Here is an 18,905-nt window from a genome sequence, read left to right as displayed (position 1 = left end):
CTCTGAATGTCCCATCACTGTCTCATAGCTTCCATGCTGCTGGTATGCTGCAGACAGGACTGTCAAGGCAACAATGCCATTTTACAGTCCCTCTCTGGCATGATGGCAATGAGGGGCCTTCCTGGTTCAGTTTTAAGCAGAGGTATTTAATAATCTGCTTTCATCCAGAAATAGCTGATAAGGACTTTAATCTCCCAGAAGCAAGAACTCATGACTTAACACAGTATGCAGCATTACATGGCTGTAGAATGAACAAGTCTCAAACTACAAACATGCAGTAACAGATGCAAATATAGCAGGGGAGGTTGGAACTAGATGATCTTTGAAGTTCCTTCCAACACAAACCACTGTATGATTCTATGATAATATAAACACAACAGATGCAACAGCAATCTCTGTTAATGCTGTATTAGTACCTTCTCAAATGAACAGAAAAATAATTAAAAATAAAACATCACTCTTGGATTTACTTCTCGCATTATAATTTAGATAGTTTTATTCATAAACCTCTCCTACTATGCAGAAGGAGAGTTTATAAATAGTACTTCAGCGCCATCAGCAGACATGCGACTGCTTTTGGGGACGACCTGAAATGATTTTATATAGTATGTCATCTGATCAGGTGTTTGTATTTGAGAAAAGTGTAAATGACATGCTCAATCATTTGGTTATGACAAATAAAAGCTGATCAGGCCAGATCTTTGAAATAAATAATGTTAAATGCCTTTACACTAACAAGCAAGTCTGCTTTGCTCCTACAAAATTAGTCTAAATTTGTTCCAGGTCCTTCTGAACTTAAAAAGTAAACTTCTGAGGACAAAGTCACTCACTACTGACCCTCACTTCACTAAAAAGGACAGCTGGCAGGATCATTTAAAGGCAATTTTTTCCCCCAAGATATTTCCAACTAGGCATCATGCTATGGCCTCCATATTTTGAGGAATTGTTTTCAACAGCTGATTATCAGGCTGACGACAGCAGTGAGCGTCTCTGTGCTCAGAAGACTCAGAACTCTCTCCTTTCTGCAATCTCAGGAACAACAGTCACACCTTAAAATAAAACTGGATACAGCCAGTTTAGGGTGACAAACATACCCAGGCTATAGTCTCAGAAGTGGCACAGAAACCCACCTGGAGCAAGTGGCAAAGGCAGTGGCAAGTGGTGTGATAAGTCCTAAGAGAAAACGATACGGATTTTGCCGTGTGGCTGCAAAATAAATAAGTGGCAGAATGATTCCTCCATGGATGACGTGGCCCAGGATAGAGGCAAAGATGTATTTTCCCAGACTGGTCACCAGAAGCACAATATCTTCCATTTCCACAATCTTGCTCCCAACAAGGAACATAATGCCAATAGGTACATACCTGTGTAAATGAAATATTGGCTGTCATTAAGTAAAAACAACAAGCCTTGGAAAACATGACATTTTCTGTCCTAGAGATAATATTCCCCTAAACAATCTGCTGCTCCTACTGAAGGGTGATTCTTTATTCACCACACGCTCAGGTTAGGCAAATTTGGAAGGCTTTTCTAAGACTCTTGTTTGGTGGATGGTAAGCAGTCAAATTTTAAAAAGTCTGTTCACTTATGCCCTCAGACACAAGGCAAGGAGATTGCCAAAGGGAAAGTGAGTGGGAAGCAGAAATGCTGCCAGGAGCTACCAGGGCAAGACACCAGTGAGGAGAGGAGGGAAGGGAAGGGAGCAGCATCACATCACTGGAGTACAGACAGGGGTCAAAGAGTTGGGTTTCAGACATGCAGAAACTGCCAGCAGGAGTACAGAGTCAGGTCATTAAAATCACAGACACACTGGGTGCCAGCTCTGTGGAGGTTAAGAAAAAGCTGTGTACATACCAGAGAGCTCAGCTAAAGGCTGCTGATGCATTTGCCAAAGACAGCAATTAACTCTGCTATTTGCCTAAAAAGGACTAAGTTAAATGATCAGGCTCCCAGAGCTTCCCCCAAGCCACATTCATGCCTCCTATCTAGAAACATGCCACGTCAGCATTTGTTTGAAGTTTCCTTTGTAAAGAACACGTGGAGCTGCTCCAGGGGAAGGGCCACCTGCACGCTACAGCCACACCTCTGGTCCCAGTAGCCCTGAAAAGACTGAACTGCCCTTGCACCAACAACACAGCAGCTCTAAACAAACTGTGAATCACTGCAGGCCTGGGGCCTGCTCCTTCCTAAGCTTTACTGGGATGTTTGTGTCTGAGTACCTCTGCTGATGCTGTCCACACTTCATCCCTTTCTTCTAAGATTAAGAAATACTAAAAGACCACCCAGCTCCCTAAAATCCTGCCCCAGGAAAATATGTGACTAAAAAAGATTTACCTGTACGTCTCAGGAATAAAGAATCCAATGCCCATGTTCAGAGAAGCTGATTTGTGGAGTCAGGACAAACTTCAGAAGATTTGGTTAAGCATGCAAAGGTCTGGAAAGGTGGGCAAGCCTTAAGGCTGCTAAAATCACTCACTTTTTCCTGGCCTGCCTCTCCCTCAGTAGTTCTGCAGCTCCTCTGTTCCATGCAGAGAGCATCTCCCTATATCCCAGATCCATGTGAGCATCCTCTGTCCTCCCTTGACCAAATCTCTAGGGGAGCCTGTGGAACATCCCACAATTAGCCTCTGCAATTCTGCCTTTAAACTGTGTTTGTGAGGGCCCTGATTAGTCAGATCCAGCTGAGCCCTGGTCCTGCACAAGCTCTGAACACTGAATTCCTCCCCTTGAAGAGGGAGGCTGGAGAGGAAAGAACTGAAAGTTGAGAACCAAGTGCTGCTAAAGCACAAGAGTGGCTGTTGAACAGGACCAGATATGAGCTCAAGCTGCCTTTGCCCCTGGTAGTATGGTTTCACCATTCCAATGGTATCCCTTGGAAAGCACATGCAGCTTTACAGATTTTGAACAAATAACAGGACTACACAAGAGCCTTAAAGAAGGAAAGAGAACAAGTAAAGGTTTCACTGTTAAGGGTCAGCAGTGGTCCCTATAATCCACAAAATAAAGGATTACATACCAACTGATTGGCTTGAAGTGCTAGCACTGTAATAAGCTGAATGCATGAACTGCCTCTTATCAGTATTCAGTGTCCAAGGAATTACACTCAAGAGCAAAAAGCTTAAGCTGCTTGGAGACTGAATTTTTCAATCCCTTATGATAGCAACTAACACAGAGATCTGCCTGTGTAAAATCAGGTATTTTGTTAAAACCCTTCTACTTCTCAGGGAGAGGAAAACAGTAGGAATGAAAAATGCAGAATGAAGGAAGAAAGAAATATGTTTAAATATACATTTTAAATATACATTTAAATATACATTTAATACATTAGGTACATTTACAGCTTTTTCACCAGCTTTGGAAAGGGAGTGAGAAATGTCCCACTGTTAATTTGTTTGCTAGCTATCTTTATCTTTTGTATGTGAGGTATTAGTACTGTTGGTTTCAGAGGAGCAGCCTAACTCCATACAGCTACCAAGGACAGCCATGATACTGCTCTGAGACCCAGGTTCATCCCACCTGATGGAAAACCCAGCCAGGAGGCTGCTCCTACCCCAGCTTAGGTAGCCTGAACCACTCTCTAGAGGTGCCTGCCGCCTCCAAAGCTGGTTTCTTGCCTAATGAGGAAGTTTAGCGTGCTCCAGCTCCCAACTAAGAGACTTTTTTTGGCATCAAAAGCTTTGTGGGACTGATCAGAGCACTAGTCAGCCCACGAACTTTTCCAGACTCCAAGGAATTAAGTGAAATAATGTATTTGCTTATTAATAGGCAAGAGCAAAAAAATCAGCATTAGGAAATACTGAGTTTTCTTTCCACTAAATAATCAAAATGGAGTTCTGGAGAGGATTTATAGGCAACCCTTTGAAGTTCTCCAGCCTGATACCTTAAGCTATGAGTGATTGTCTCATTACAGGGCACAAGCAAGGAGAAAACACCCCATGGTGCGACATCACAGCATTCACTTTTGCTGTGATGAGGGATCTCACAGGAAAGAGCTGGACAGAGAGATGAAATGTGAGTTTGCTGATCTGTGCATAACACTGCAGTGCAGGTGTTTCTGCAGTCACACACTTACCACATAATCCAGGTAACCAAGACCATTGTTGCTTCATTGAATGAGTTAAAGAAGCGAATCAGATCTTCCCCCTCTGGGCCAAGCTTTTTCAGTGCCACTCCTAAAACCAGAGCAAACAGCACCAGTCCCAGGATGTTCATCCCTCTGATATCAGTACCTACAGGGACCTGCAGAGACAAAAAAAGAAGGCTTGTTACATGTGAGAAAGGACAAAACCAAACAAAAGGGTCATTTTGTTGCTGTCTGATTGATCTGAAATCAACAAGCAGAACCTATTTTGGAAAGGCAGAGCCTATTTTGTCAAAGGGAATCAAGGAGATCTGGATGCAGCTCAGGTACAAACCTCCCTAGTTATGAGCTGGCATGGATTCACTGAGAAGGAAAGGGCCTGCCCACGTGCCCTTCAATATAATAGTTGTGTTCTCAGTGACCTGAACAAGAAAACTCCCCAATTTACTCAGGACTTTAGTGCAATGATGATACCAAGGTGAAAACCATGAGAAAACAACCAATGCTATGAAGCAGAAGGAGGGGAGAAAGGCAGCAAACTGTAGCAACCTACTCCATCTGTCCATGTCAGCTGTGGGAGACAGAACAGAAGAGAGATACCTGTTGCCCTTCTCAGAAATCTGTCACTGCCTGGAAAAAGAGAATAAAAACAGGATCCACCTATTGACAAAAACTAGTCTACCCACAGGTCTGCTCTGTGGTTAGTCCTTCACGGTTTGCTTCTCAAAGAGAGCCAGAGCTCTCTTTGGCAATGTAGTATCATATGAACTCAATGAGTACTCTTGTGGCTACATAAAAATATAATTGTTTTGACAAACTGGGTTTTTTTCTCTCCAACTTGGCAGTACAAGCATGTCAAATCGTTGTTTTATTTGGAAGAATTTCTACAACAGATGAAGTTTGTGTACAAGTTTTGGCCTTTTGGCTAGTTTAAGTGGACACTAGCTCAACATTAGGAAAGAAAAATACATTCTGAGCTAAAAGTTTGAATTTAGTATCGACTAAAGAACTCAAGATACTGATCTCCTAAATCTGATAAAACCAGCCTGCTTAAGATTCATGTTTTTTCTGGAAGTACACTGCTGAACTGGACTCTCTCTCAATGGCAGGTGGAAAAAAAGTCCTGCAGGGAAATGGGTAAAATGTAAATTATACACAAAAGCAGGAAGATTAAACTGCTGTTAAGGGAAGTGTTTACAAACAGTGAAGGTGCTGGCTTTTTTATTCACTAGGTAAAAAAAATTAGATATGGAATCTGCAATTTTTATGGTATTTGCTTGTTCAGGGTTAAGCTGCCACTATTTATTTGATACCTGATTGAGAGAACTGAGAACACAGACAGATATTAAGCAGGAGGCACAGTGTATCTCCAGAGATGTCTGAGGAAACATGCTCTCACACACACTAACACTTTTCTGTCTGGATAGTTTTGGCTATATTCTGTTTTTTCTGACTGAAAGTTCTAAACTCTTCTGTGGCTAGAAAAGTAAAGACAAAACAAATGACCCCATCCTATTAATTAAACAAACCATCTGTGTACATGGAATGTTATTTTATAACATATATCATTCTATACTGGGTTTGTTTGATAGAGGGGTAATATGAAAAGTTCAGCTAGAACAGAATTTTACCATAATGGGCCCAAACCATTCCACAAAAAAAGTCCTAAAAACAGTGAATACTCTCTTGTTTTGGTTCCCATTCTGAAAAAAATGGTATAAAACTTTGCCATGAAACAGAAATTCAGTGTTTCAACGCTTTAAGAGCCCAGCATTCAGACCTGGATGTTGCTGGGAGAGAAACTCTGTACCCTCCAGAATGACAGTACATGGTCTTCTTTCACCCTTGGAGAAGTCTCTGTCCACCTTGCTCCCAGCACTGTGGTAACTGCTGCTGCTGTTCTCCAAGTGCTCACACTCACCAGCACTTCAAGCCTAGATTTTGAGATCTGGGGACCCCTGACCTCTTGGTGACCAGAAGATGACTGTGTGTGCCACTGCCAAAAGCTTGTGAGCTGTCTCCCTCTATTTGCTGTCATCCTGTCCCTACTTTCAGGCCTTGCTCTCCCCTTGTCTCTCACTGATTTCTTTACAACACACAACACTCACCATCACCTCCCAACACTGCAGATGTAGGCAGGAGATGCACCACTTGCCTAGAGTAGTAACTTATTGCAAGAAATTTCTCCCTGCAAATCCAGGGCACGATCCTCAGCATTCAGGGAATTCTACCTCATTGCGACACCACACAGAACAAGTCCAGCAGAAAATCTTCAGCGGAAGATCCTCACAATCCCAGCCTCTAAAACTGGCAGATGCTGAACAGCCTTTTTGTACTCTCACACAAGAGTGCATCACCCCAAAGGGGCAGCCAAACCAAGCAGCATTGTGGACGCCAAACAAAAACAGCTTTAATGAGAACTTTGTTCCTGGACAAACTACGGGACACGTTATTGTTTGCCTGAAATTATGCATTCTCTTAGGAAGATTCATGGAGCTCTTCTGGTCCTTGAATCTCTCTGAAGATCCCATTGTTTTTTAGCTCTTGAAACAAAATGCTTATCAAGGAAACAACTGCTGACATTGAACAGTCCCAGTAGTAGGTGGCTGAAAAGAAAATGCAGCCATGTGATGTGAGGAAGAAGAGCAACCACTGGTTTGTGTATTTTTACTCCTGTCCAAAGAGGAACTGAGCCCCCCCAGGCTCCCTGTTCTGCAGATGGTAAATTGAGATAGTCTGTGCCCCAGGAAGTCTTGCTGCCAATGAGACAGAGAGGATGTAGCCATAAAAGCTGGGTAAACAAGAGGTGAGCATGTGAAACAACAAAAAAGGACATGGCTGAGCAAACAAGTACATGTCCCACTGTTCACTTCATCAGTGAGAGAAGACAGAGCCTAGTAACCAGTGGGGGGGGGGGGGGGATATAATCAATGGAAATTTTTGCTCTACATTATTCATATGGAAAATTGAAGGAAAATATTTCTCCTCTTCCCTCAAATATTCTGCTGATGAAAGAAAAAAAGTAGATAGGAATATGATCTTATTCCTAAGGAACCAAACTTCTGTCACTATGATATCCAAAAATCATACTCTTCTTTCCAAACTTAATCCTCGTCTATCCATAAATACTATGGCCAGACCAGTACTAAAACTGAGCTAACAAAACTGAGATGATGCTCTCTTTTTATTTGGTCTGTTCTTCCCTAGAGACAGTAGGGCGTCTTCTGGAATTAAAGAAGCTCAGTCTGGTTTTGCTCCAACAACTTAAAAAAGGTTTTGGAAAAATAATAGCAGAAATAACCTTTACATCATCACAACTGTTGGCAAAAACAGACACCAGTGGCATATTCAGAATATTTTTTCTGATGTTACATCAAACAGGAGACCGATAGGCAGGAAAAAGAGAGAGGAAAAATGAAACAAATAAATGTTGCATTTTAAAGGGCCAAAAGATGCATTCTTATCTCTTAAGGAAAAGTGATGGTCTTGAACAAGCATTTAAAAAGTACTTGACAGCAGCACCATTTTCAATGGATATGGTTAGCCTTAATCCATGCTTGGTTGCTACGGAGTCCATATCAAACCTGACAGTGAAGATAAATAAAAGACTTACTCCCATTTCACTTACCCTTGCTTAAATGTCAAATAACTCAGCACTCCGCAACAAACACACAAATCTAAGTGCACGTTCCTACAGCCTCTCATACCGAGCGTGTTTCAGCAGCACGAAGCTGCAGGGGCGTGCCCTGCCCGAGGGCACACAAAGTGCTCCTTTGGGATTCCCGGTGACCTGCATCCGTGTCACACATCCGTGTCACACGGGGTGACCGCAGAGCCGGGCCATCCAGCAGGCACGGGCAGGGGGAGCTGCCTCCTCCCCAGTGGAGCTGCCCACCCTGTGATGCCAGGCTCTCAGGCAAGGGACAGCTTTGCTCGGGTTCATGCGCCATCCCAGTCACCTGTCACCCTGTCTCCAGGGCTGGTGAAAGTTCAGGTCAGGGCTGGAAGCAGAGTTCACAAACACTGTTCTGCATCACCTGCTCACACACCACGCATGGGGAGGAGAAGGCAATGGAGCCAATGCTTCCTGTGCTCAGGGATAGGCTCCAGAGTCCCTCTGGGTGAGCATAAACTGCTCTTTCTTTGATGGTTTTACAAACTGGTGGGCAAACCCCAGCTGAGCCCTTCCATGACAAATGCAAACATTACAAGTCTCTTGCCCTAGGGGAATTCAAATCATATTAAAAATGTATTTACCCAACATCTGATACTGAGCTCAGACAGCCAGAATGAGCCTGAGGAAGAGAAAATCACCTTGAAAGTAATTTCTCAGACCAGTCTCCCAAAAATCCCATGGCAGCACATGAGACACTTTATTTGGAGCAAGGTGACACCTTGCAGGCTGGGTCCCTGGGTCTGTTTCACAGCATGCTGCTTGTAAGACAACAGTAATTATTGCCGGGCCTGCAACATGTTGGCTCTGGCCAATAATAAACATGTTTTATAGCCCTGTCTGCTGGAGAAATGACACTTAGCGGGATACAGAGCATCTCTGGAAGTCCTACCATCTACATATGGAAGGTGCCACTCTACTTTGTCTACACCCACACACCAGTTCCCTTTTTGACACCATTGCAACAGTAGCCTAGCTGTAATATTAATACATAATATTAATAATAAGCCTGTCTGTAATTTTTACTCCTTCAGACCACTTGTTACTCCTTCAAACAAAATTTCAGCAACGAGAAAAAATTCTCAACCCAACAAATCTCTTTTTTTTAAAAGAGCCTTGGGTAGAGGAAAAAAACCCGCATTCTCTCCAAACTCTTAATGAAGAGTAAGGTTTAAGGGACATAGTCAGCCAGCTTGATTGCTATTTATTTCCAAGTCTACAGAAAGTTATTTGGAAACATTATGTAGACTGACTAAAATTTAGATCAAGTGAGACCAGGTCTAAGAAAGCATGGCCTAGAAAAATAAAGTGTCAAGGGTCACATCAGTTGAGCTCAACTCTCCTCTCAAACACGGCTTTCTGTTGTGGCCATGGGTACTCATTCAGCTTGTGCGTATCTCAGTTCCAGGAAAATAAAAGCACTTGTTTCTTTCTCAAGACTGTTGAAAAGGATTAAAGGCTGTAAAATAGTCAAATATTACTGACAACAATTTGTTTAAAAACCTAAGAAATGACCTTACCTTTTCCCCATGACCTTACCTTTTCCCATGTGATATTTCCAGAGGTTGTGTTCCTGAGCAGCAGCTGATAGTCTGTCGCATACTGCAGGTTAGAAATAAAACACAACCAAACAAAAATGGTGAGGCAGGCATTAAAATTGTCAGCAAAATATCTAAAAACTAGGGCAACAATTTACTTTGATAAACAAACTAGACACCTCACAAAAGCAGGGCACCTCTTTGGGCTTGTTTTCTTTCAATATGAAAGGAGGGAAGGAAAAGCCTCTGTCCTTGTCAATTCCCTGTGACAACAGCAGCACAGAGGAAAAGAGGACTGCTTTATTTCATCCCTAAACACACACAGCCCTGACACTAGAGGCATCACAAAATATCCTTTTCAAGGTGTTATTTTTGTACTGCTTCTGGTTTTACTCATGGAATATTGACTTGTACTGTATTATATATTCATGCAATATGGAACTTGATTTTAAGAGTTTGCCCCTGGTTTTGATACAAAAGCAAACCCACCATGAAAGCAAAAGCCATTATTTTGCTCCTATATCATAAAGAATCATTCTGCCGTATGACAATATTCTCAATACTCTCTATCCTGACATATAAAATTAGCATTGACAACTAAATCAAAATCTTTTTGGAGCCCTACAGCTCCCATCCATCAGTTTAAACCACACTATGTTCTGGTGCCAGTTACCATCCCACCACGCTGTCTCTGTTGGAAGGGAAACCAGGCTGAGTAATTAATCCAGCAAGGGATACAATGGAAACTACTGAATAAAACCATCAGGCAACAGGTAATGCTTACACACATGGGAGCCTAAAGGTCTTCAGCCTTGTCTGTTCTAAACCCAGCTCTAAACTACATAGCCAAAGGATTCCCAGCTAGCTACTGCAACATGGTCAGCAGCCTGCACAGGATTGCCACTGCTGCCTAGCATGGCACCCAAAGTTTAAAGAATATTTTTGGTGAAGGTAGAAAAGATGGGCTTTGAATATGCTTTTGTTTGAGGAATATTTTTCAAATAATTTGCCAAGGAAGTTGTATGTCTGACTATATCATGTGCTTTTAAAAACCCTGCCTTCTGTAAGTAAATTAACTTCTGATATTTTCTATACCATCTTTCTAGTCCTCTTCCAATAAAAGAGCCTATGCACTGTAGCTCATGTCCAAAGACCTCACAGATCTTACCGTTTCAAAAGCTGCAGCAACAAGATTTGCAGGGAACAGGTTTCTGTAAAAGACAAAAAAGAAAATGAAATATGTCATGGAGAACTTCTAAATTAATGCACCAATGTATCTTTCTCTCAAACAGAATGCCTTTTTCAAAGGCAAGCACATTGGCACTGGTGAAGCGTGTAGCACAGAAAATTCTCCGGCAGCATGGAGCTTGCTATGTGTCCAGAGGTGTCGATGACATCTTCCTTGGCTCACATGAAAGAGATGACAGATGCTTGCTGTCACACCTCACCTTTTGGGCAGGGCCACCAGAGGCAATCACACACAATGCTGGCTCTACACGCCCATTGCCCAGTGGCTATGGAAACTGGTTCAGCCACACCACCTGCAGCACCAGCTTATGGCCTCCAGTATCAGGCAGGTTTTTAGCACTGCTCATGTGATTACTCTTCACTCACAGCATCAACATGAAGGACAATCCAATCAGCAAAATCCACTTATGAGAATGGCTTAACCCTTCAACGCAGCACAGCCAGCTTCCCTGATCACCAAGGCAGAGTAGAACAACATCACAGGCCAGACTTCTCTGCAAGAACTTAGACAACACAGGTGGAAAGTACAGGCAACTCCTATGGAACATCTGAATCCAGTAGTGCCTTCACACAGAAATGCCAATCTAGCATGAAGTTGGTGCAGAGAGGACAGCATGCAATGTGATGTACACTCTTTCTGACCATCCAGTATGTATCTACATACAGGAAATTAAAATCATGAACTGGACCGAGCAGGGCATTCTTCCAAGCTTCTTGTGGTATCTTATAGTTGGTTTTAATGCTCTAATTCCTTTCTCACCTTAGGGGAAAGAGCACGTGTTCCCCTAGCCAAATGACAGCTCTTGGTTTTCTGTGTCAGAAAGGAAAACAGGAATAAAACCTGGTATCTGGGATCATGGTAGGACCACAGCTGGCAAGGGCAGGAATGTGATGGGTATCAGCTGAAAATACTGCCAGCAGAAGGCATCACAGAGGCACAAGAACTCTTATGGTAAGGAAACAGAAGACCTTACCCAGAGCCAGTTAATTGTGGTAAAAAACATTTGGATAGCTGCTCCCCACCCTTTGCTCTTTGTGCTGCTCTGAGGAAGCTGCAGCTCCCTCCAGGCTGTGCCCTGCTAACTTCCCCCCATTTTTGCCACAGTTACCCAGGCAAACATTAAACCAGGTCATTCCACGAATGGCATGGAACGCACAAATCCAAACCAGAGCCAGGAAAGGAGCAGCAGAGTCAAATCTTTGAAAGCAAGAGGGAGATTAAAATGTGGCCCAGATAAGGACTTTGGCCTTTTTGGTTGCATGGCTCTGTTCTCCTGCCACACAGGGAGTTTTCCCACAGCCTTGACAGCAACTGTAAAGGACATGGAACTTTGTCAAACACTGGTCTGCTGTGAAATATTCAGCCTCTCTCTCTCTGATGCACTACAATTGTATTAGGAGGATTGCTGCAAGAATATTTTGTCTTTTGGAGTCTACATTCCACCAAGCATGAAGGAAACAGCAACTTTTTCTCCTCATAAGCTGACCATACAGCTGTCTGTCTGAAAGCAGGAGTGTGAGCTCTCTCCCATTCAGCAAAGACACTCAAGAATTGGCCAAGTAAGATCAATGGAACAGCTAACATGCATCAGTTCTTGCACAGCTGGAACTCTCTGGTGGATAAAAACCTTGAGTAAAGTAAAAGCAAACTTGCCTTTATCAGGAGTAAAATATCACATATACAAATGGGCTCATGCTGTTGGGAAAAGAAAGGTATTTCTTTTCAGCTTTTCATAGCAGGATGATTATTTTTCTTCAAAAAAAGAACTGACTGGACTTTGAAGAAGCAAAGAGATTAAAAAAGACTGAAAACCAACCAGAAATCAATTCTTTTTTCTTTTCTTTAAATCAGCTTTTCCATCCTGATGGAAACAAAACCAAAGGAAGCAATACTAAAGCCTAAACAACATAGTTCTCCAATGTTTAAATGTGGCCAGGAAACCAAACCCTCCATAATTTGCACAGTATGTCAGGCATGGGCCTCAGTAACTAAACATTAACTTATCTCCAAGCATATACTTAAAGCACACAGTTAAGTGATGCCAGCAACCCTGGTACAGCAAGGCAAGGGGCAGGTTCTTACTTCAAGTGTGAACAGTGCTGAAAAATAACCTAGAGTAGACACAGCACCAGATGCGGAACTTGACAATTTGCCAAGTAAAAAATTTTGATCTTAAGCAGCTAATAAGGAGTTTTATGTTCTGTTCAATCCAACTTCTAAGTACACCTGACTGCAAAATACCAAAACCACATAAAATAAAAACAGCTCCTCTGTTTCAAATCCCAAAGCTTAAGAACAAAATGTGTCGGCTCATAAAAAGCAATCTACAAATAAATGGCTTATCTTGGAGGCACGAGGTCTGCACAGGCTACACTTATTGCTCATCTAAGATCAGCCAGCATGTGAACTAAATTAAACTTTAATTACAGGTGGGTCAGATCACAAGTTCTTACCTTTGGATGGATTTGTGCAAGAACACCACTGCAGTGCCTGAAAAATGGGGCAAGATGCTGCCTGCTTTGGGGAGAGAGAAAAGCTGGCTGGAGACCTGCCTGGGCCCATCATGGACTTGTGCCTGCAGGGTTTGCTCCTCACGCCTGGTAAGGTGAAGCTCACCCATCACAGAAACACAGACACAGCTCTGTCCCTGTGAGCAGAGGAGCTGCGTGGGGAAGTGTGGACATCCCTCGTGTGAGGGTGAACCAACAAACAGGAAAGCTGATGAACTGGGTAATTGGGCATGCAAATGAAATTTGGGTGTCTGCCAGTTGTTTTTTCTGTGAGGACCAAAGGTTTAGAAGGTTTTTGTGCTTTGAAAGCCTGTAGCAAATGTGAACATGGAGTGTAGGGAAATCACCCTGGCTGTATGGCTGGATTGTTAACTGTTTCTGATGGCCCCATCCCCATGCCCTGTGCCAGAGAACACGGTCGTCTTTCTGAAGCAGATGTGGATTATCACAAGAACACGGTGCTGGCCAGACTCTGGGTCTGGGTGATAAGGAGCCCAGCACAGCAGTGTGGGATCAGACAGCCTTGGCCCCAGATGCAGGGAGACAAAACTTGCTGCACGTGGCACAAACCAGACAGGCCAATAACACACCACCATGGCAGAGGGACAGATGTGCTGCCTGTACCCCACGTACTCCCCTGCTGCCGGCACCTCACTCCACACACACACAGACCCCCAAATCCTTTGTGCAACAAAAGTGAGGCACAGAGAGGCTTTACTCCCCTCACCAAGCACCAGGCAGGAAAGCCTCTCTCTGCCTGCTACAAGTTGCAGACAGCCTCCAAAAAAGCCGTATCAGAAATCCATCTGACAGCTGCCAAGAGGGACAGCTGTGTCCTGAGGCTGAAGCAACAGCTGGGCTGAGCCAAGAAACCTCCATGTAACTGCACAACACAGGGTGGGTGAAAAGCACTCTTCTCAGATCCTCTTAAAACAGGAACAAGAAAGTAGCAGCACCAAGGGCAGGTGTTAAGTGTGTATTTCCTGCTTGAATACTGTGCTCATCACACCATCTCCCTGTGCACAGCTAGATAAATGCACCTTTCTTCCTGTGAAAAGCTGCTCCTACCAGTCAGAAATTGACCATTACTCCCCAAAAAGATCCCACTGTATTTCTGCTGTAATAGAAATCTTTAGTTTAGCTGCAACATCCACTCTTGGGAATCCCAGACAACTAAGGGAACCTGGAGCTGGCAAATGAAGAAAAGGGGGGCTGTAACTCTCCTCCCTCTCCATTTTGATATTCTAGTCAAATTGCTCTCTTCCTTACATGCCTGTATCTTTCCACCAGCGGGATGAGGATTACACAGGAACTCCTCCATTGTATGTGTAAGGGATTATTATTAACAACTGTTTCTAAATTATTTGTTTGCTAGAGCTCTGCAAACAACTTTGCTCTGGCAGCAAAAGCGTGAAGGGAAATCCAGGCAAATGGAATGAAACCCTAAAATACTATGCATTCCTCTCACATTGCTTCTTACAAAAAGGTTCCACTTCTGAAGCCAAAAACCTTGGTGTTGAAAAACATACTTTTTTGAGGAAGTCTACAAAAAAATATTCTGTGTTGGTTATCTCCAGTTTGCAGGGTTTTTTTCAATGGTACAAGTCCACTTGCAGAAACTTTATTGCCATCTGTGGCAAAATGCCAGAGCCCAGTTCGAATTCCTCCAGTACCTGTGGTTTTTTTCTGTCCAAAGATTTTCCTTCAACATCACACAGCAATTTTCTTCATCTGCTTTTTGATATGTGGATGCACAACACATGCCCTGTACATACTCATATTTCTGAGTGTGTGCATTCGTTTTAACACAGAGAAACTTGAAAATGTGTTTACTTCTAGCAGATATTTGACACATTTTTTGTCTTAATGGTCCAGTCTGTATTTTTGATGCTTGGAAAATAAAATGTAACTGGGGGGAGTCAGTTGTAAAAGGCAACAAATGAAAGGAGCAGAAATGCTCAGAGGCTTTTACTAAAAAAGCTCTGCCAGAAAGTGCAGGCACATGAATGAAAACAGAGTTCTTCCTACAGAACTCATTCCAGACTCAGAAAGTGACACAAGCAAAGTGGGACAGTTATCTTCACTTTAAGAACCAGCCATCAGCTTCAAACCCAGAGGTCAGCAGGTCTCCTGGGGTAACTGCAGCCATTGCCTGGACACTTTTTATTCTATTTATGAATTCACAGGTGGCATCTCCCCCCTCCCCTCTAACAGCCACATTTTACTGTCTTTCCACACTGGGATTTTAGAGATGGCTTTCATGGCTGCTGGTTTTGGGTAACTCACTGGGAAGACCAAGGCTACAAGGAACAAGTGCTACTGCAGCAGCTGGTGCCCAGGAGAGGGTCACTGCCACTCTGGCCACCTGCTCTGCAGCCCAGCCAGCAAAACACAACTGATGCTTCTCCCTGTGCTCATGTCTGCTTTCCCTACGGCTCTGAAGACACTGGGAGCAAAGGCATGAGCTTGGTGTGGATGCTCCCTTTGGCAGCTCCGCTGGTAACATCTGGCAGACAGACAGAAAGGGCATTGAGAAGCAATAAAATTTAAACAGCTTTTGCAGACTTGCCTGGCAAACTGGGAAACCCTGACCTTACTGCTTGGGTCAGATGTGTGGACCTCTGTGCACTCTCCCTATTAAAAAAAAGGGATTACCTCCTTCCCTTCCCAGATTCTTACAGTTAGGGTTGGATTAAAAACAGAATTTCCTTCTCCAAGGCCAATTTCACAGTTGCAAAACATGTTTTCATCCCAAAATTGGGCAAAGAAAGCCTGTTTCAGATCCTTTTTTCCACTAAAAAAAAAAAATTGTAAAATACTCTGTTGAAATGTTCCTTTTTTGATGAGTGAGATTCTCTGCTTAAGTCCTTTGTATAAAATGATAGCAAAACACTGATCTCACCGAAATGAAATGCCACAATCACCCACTATGGAAATTTTGACAGGATCAATAGGTGAAACTGTTCAATTTTGTTGAATCAGCAAATACAAATCAGAGTTAGAACAAAACTCTGACCTTATTGAAACATTCAGTCGTGACAATTGTCCATCAAAAGTGTTAACAGATCAATAGATTCTTGCAAAATATTTGATCCTGCTGTTCCAACTGCTTTCCAACAAGCTGCAGGTGGGCTGTGTGAGCAGGTGGTTGGAGTCCCATCCTTGGGACTCCCTCTCCCTGGTTACAAGCAGAGCACAAGCACAGCCAAGCTGGCTCTCCCCAGTGTCACCTTCTCAGGTGGGGGCTGAGGCCCAGAGCCCACCACATCCCAGCCAGCCCCTTCCTCCAGCTGCCAACCACTTCAAAAATCAAGCTCATAAGCTCTCTTTATTCTCTATTGCTTTATCTTCTCCACCAAATACATGAGTTAGGGAAAACCCCAGAAATTCCAAAATTTCCCTTCACTCTCCTCATCTTCTGCTGACAGACTTAAGGAATTCTAAGATCCTGCCTTGAGTTCAGGGAACACCCCACTTTCTGGGTGCCTTTTTTAAAGCCATCAGCCTTGTGGAGGTAGCTGTGAACTCTTGCTGGATCCCCTCCCATGATCACTGCCTCTGGCCATGCTCATTTCTAGGAAGCTCCAAGGAGCTGCCCACATGACAGATCTGAGAGGAGCCATCAGCATTCCTGCTTCGGGGCACAAAAGCACCTCAGGGCAGCTTTGCTGTCCCCACCCCATGGCTGGGGCAGAGGACAGTGTGCCTAAGCCCTGACCAGACATGCTCAGGACTCGCTTGCCTCTAGCACTTGCCAGAAGGGAAACCAGGAGGGTGCTCCAGCACCTCCAGCCAGACAAATCAGACCTGGAGGTTATGGTCAATGGACAAAACCAAACAGAGACAGCCTTTGGGTTCACCAGTGAGTCATCATTCATTTGATACCAAAGCCCAAGATAAATCTTTTTTCCAGAGGTCATTTGTCCATGCCTACATGCATGTTTGTGGGGAAGCTTTAGACTTTGAAAAGGAAAACCAAGAACTAAGCTGGCTTCCAAACATCACTGCAACAACGAAAAGCAACACCTTGAATCATTACCTAAAAAACTTCCCAAAGGCAGAAGTGATTTGCAGAACCAAATAGTGACACACAGCTGTGATTTCCTCTTTGCTGGTTCTTCCTTGGGTCATTGGTTTTCAGTGCTGATAGGGGACTCAGTTTACCCACCTGCAACTCATTTTTACCTCTCCTCTGAAACCAAGCAGCAGCAAAGCCTTGAAGGACACAGTCTTGTGCTACACTGAAAACAGTTTTCTTGCATCTAACAGAAAATTTCATGGCCAAATGAGATAAAAGGAGAAGCAAAGAGGAGGATGCTGTAAGACCCACCCACACAAAAAGCAATCATTTCGACCCTCCATGCCCTATAGAATCACTGCTTTGTTATCTCAAAATTAGTTTACCCTTCATCACAGCAGGGACCAGGTTCAGTGCTCAAACCAGAACACCCATGTTTTCAAGAACAGTTAAAAGAAAAACATTACACAGCAGAGAGATTTTATTTCCTGAAAATCACATACTCTCTCCATCCCTCAGTCTGTCAGGGATTTGTGCTAAGACTGAAAGCTTTAGTGATGGCTGTGTCCAAACACAACTTTTCTGGACTGGATTTCAATGTCACTGCTGTAACAACTTGACAGCCCAACAGTGTGGCTGCAACAGCCCTTCTCTGGGGTTTCAAGAAAAAGCTGTATTCACAGCCCCCCATACATGCACTACTGAGGGAAAGTTACTGTCCCCTCACCTCCAAGAAGGAAACTCCTCTGCAACCCACCATGCTTTACCCAAGCCTCATCATTATGAGCTCTACTTTGGAATTAGGGACTCAATCCCATCACCATCATAACCCCTTTGAAGATGAATTCTAAACCTGCATTTACAGACCAGACCAAGAAACAGCTGTCTCCTCTGAACTTTAGATATTACCCACAGCCTGAAGCTCACTGGAACATCCCTGGCCTGTTCCTCAACTCCATCCTACTCCATGCTGCCAGGTAACACAGGGATGTAACACCGGGATGCACTGGGGCAGCCACCACTACAGGCATCTTCCCAACTCTCCCAGGTGTGACTACTCCTTTTTTTTTTTTTGGCAATTTTCCTTCACCTCCCTCCCCTCCATTCAACAACAAATCACCACCACAGCCAGACTACCTACTCCCATTTTCCTGCTATTCCTTCTTAACATGCTGTCAGGAACTGCTGGTCCTTAAGAAAGGTCCTTAATTGTTGGTTCTTAAGAGAGGGAGAGGTGAGCTGAGGACACTGAGCACATGGCTGCCAAAGGAACAAACCAGACTTACTTTCTATCCAAAGGGGACATACTTGTCTCAGGGGGAGAAAAGGACATTAACCTGAATTTGTAAATACAGTTCTGGATTTGGGGTCGGGCTTTTTTTATTTAGAAATTTTTTTTTATCTTTATTGAGACATCCACTTGTCCAGACAGAGCAAAAACATTTCAGCTGAAAAACTGGACTCATAAAAGCAAAGCAAACAATCAAAATAATTTTAAAAAAACCACTCAGTTTTGTAATTACTGGGATATCGACTAAGCTCAACTTTCCAGCCACTTCGGTGTGACACACACAGGTCACCTCCCTTATTCTTGTGTTGGTACCTGGGTGCAAAGCACAAGGAAATGCAGCTGGAAGCCCAATACTCAAAGCACCATCTGGATGACTGCCTCGTTTGTCTGTGTGCTCCTATCTTATTTAAAAAGCCAGACAGATCTCAACAAGACATGGGCTTTGAGAAAAACAAAAAAGGTGAAGTTCGCAACTTTGCAAGGAGGAATAAGGATACACTAAACACTATCATCTGATTAGAAGTGGAAGCCTTGTTTCCAGATAG

The 18,905-nt window shown here is 43.5% G+C and overlaps 1 protein-coding gene across 1 annotated transcript in view; it reads right to left on the bottom strand.

Annotated features, from left to right (window-relative positions):
• SLC1A4 (solute carrier family 1 member 4) overlaps positions 1-18,905 on the bottom strand; it is a 33,942-nt gene that overhangs the window by 13,688 nt on the left and 1,349 nt on the right. Inside the window, exons 2-5 of the mRNA XM_071424802.1 lie at positions 10,461-10,503; positions 9,294-9,356; positions 4,073-4,239; positions 1,131-1,364 (exon numbers count right to left, since the gene is read on the bottom strand). Of these exons, the coding sequence (XP_071280903.1) occupies positions 1,131-1,364; positions 4,073-4,239; positions 9,294-9,356; positions 10,461-10,503 (507 nt within the window). The remainder of the gene's footprint in view (positions 1-1,130; positions 1,365-4,072; positions 4,240-9,293; positions 9,357-10,460; positions 10,504-18,905) is intronic.

The sequence above is a fragment of the Agelaius tricolor genome, unplaced genomic scaffold, assembly GCF_023055355.1.
Source record: "Agelaius tricolor isolate 1412-34295 unplaced genomic scaffold, bAgeTri1.0.p SCAF_1, whole genome shotgun sequence".
Taxonomy (NCBI): Eukaryota; Metazoa; Chordata; class Aves; order Passeriformes; family Icteridae; genus Agelaius; species Agelaius tricolor.
This window is presented reverse-complemented; position numbering and strand designations above follow the sequence as displayed.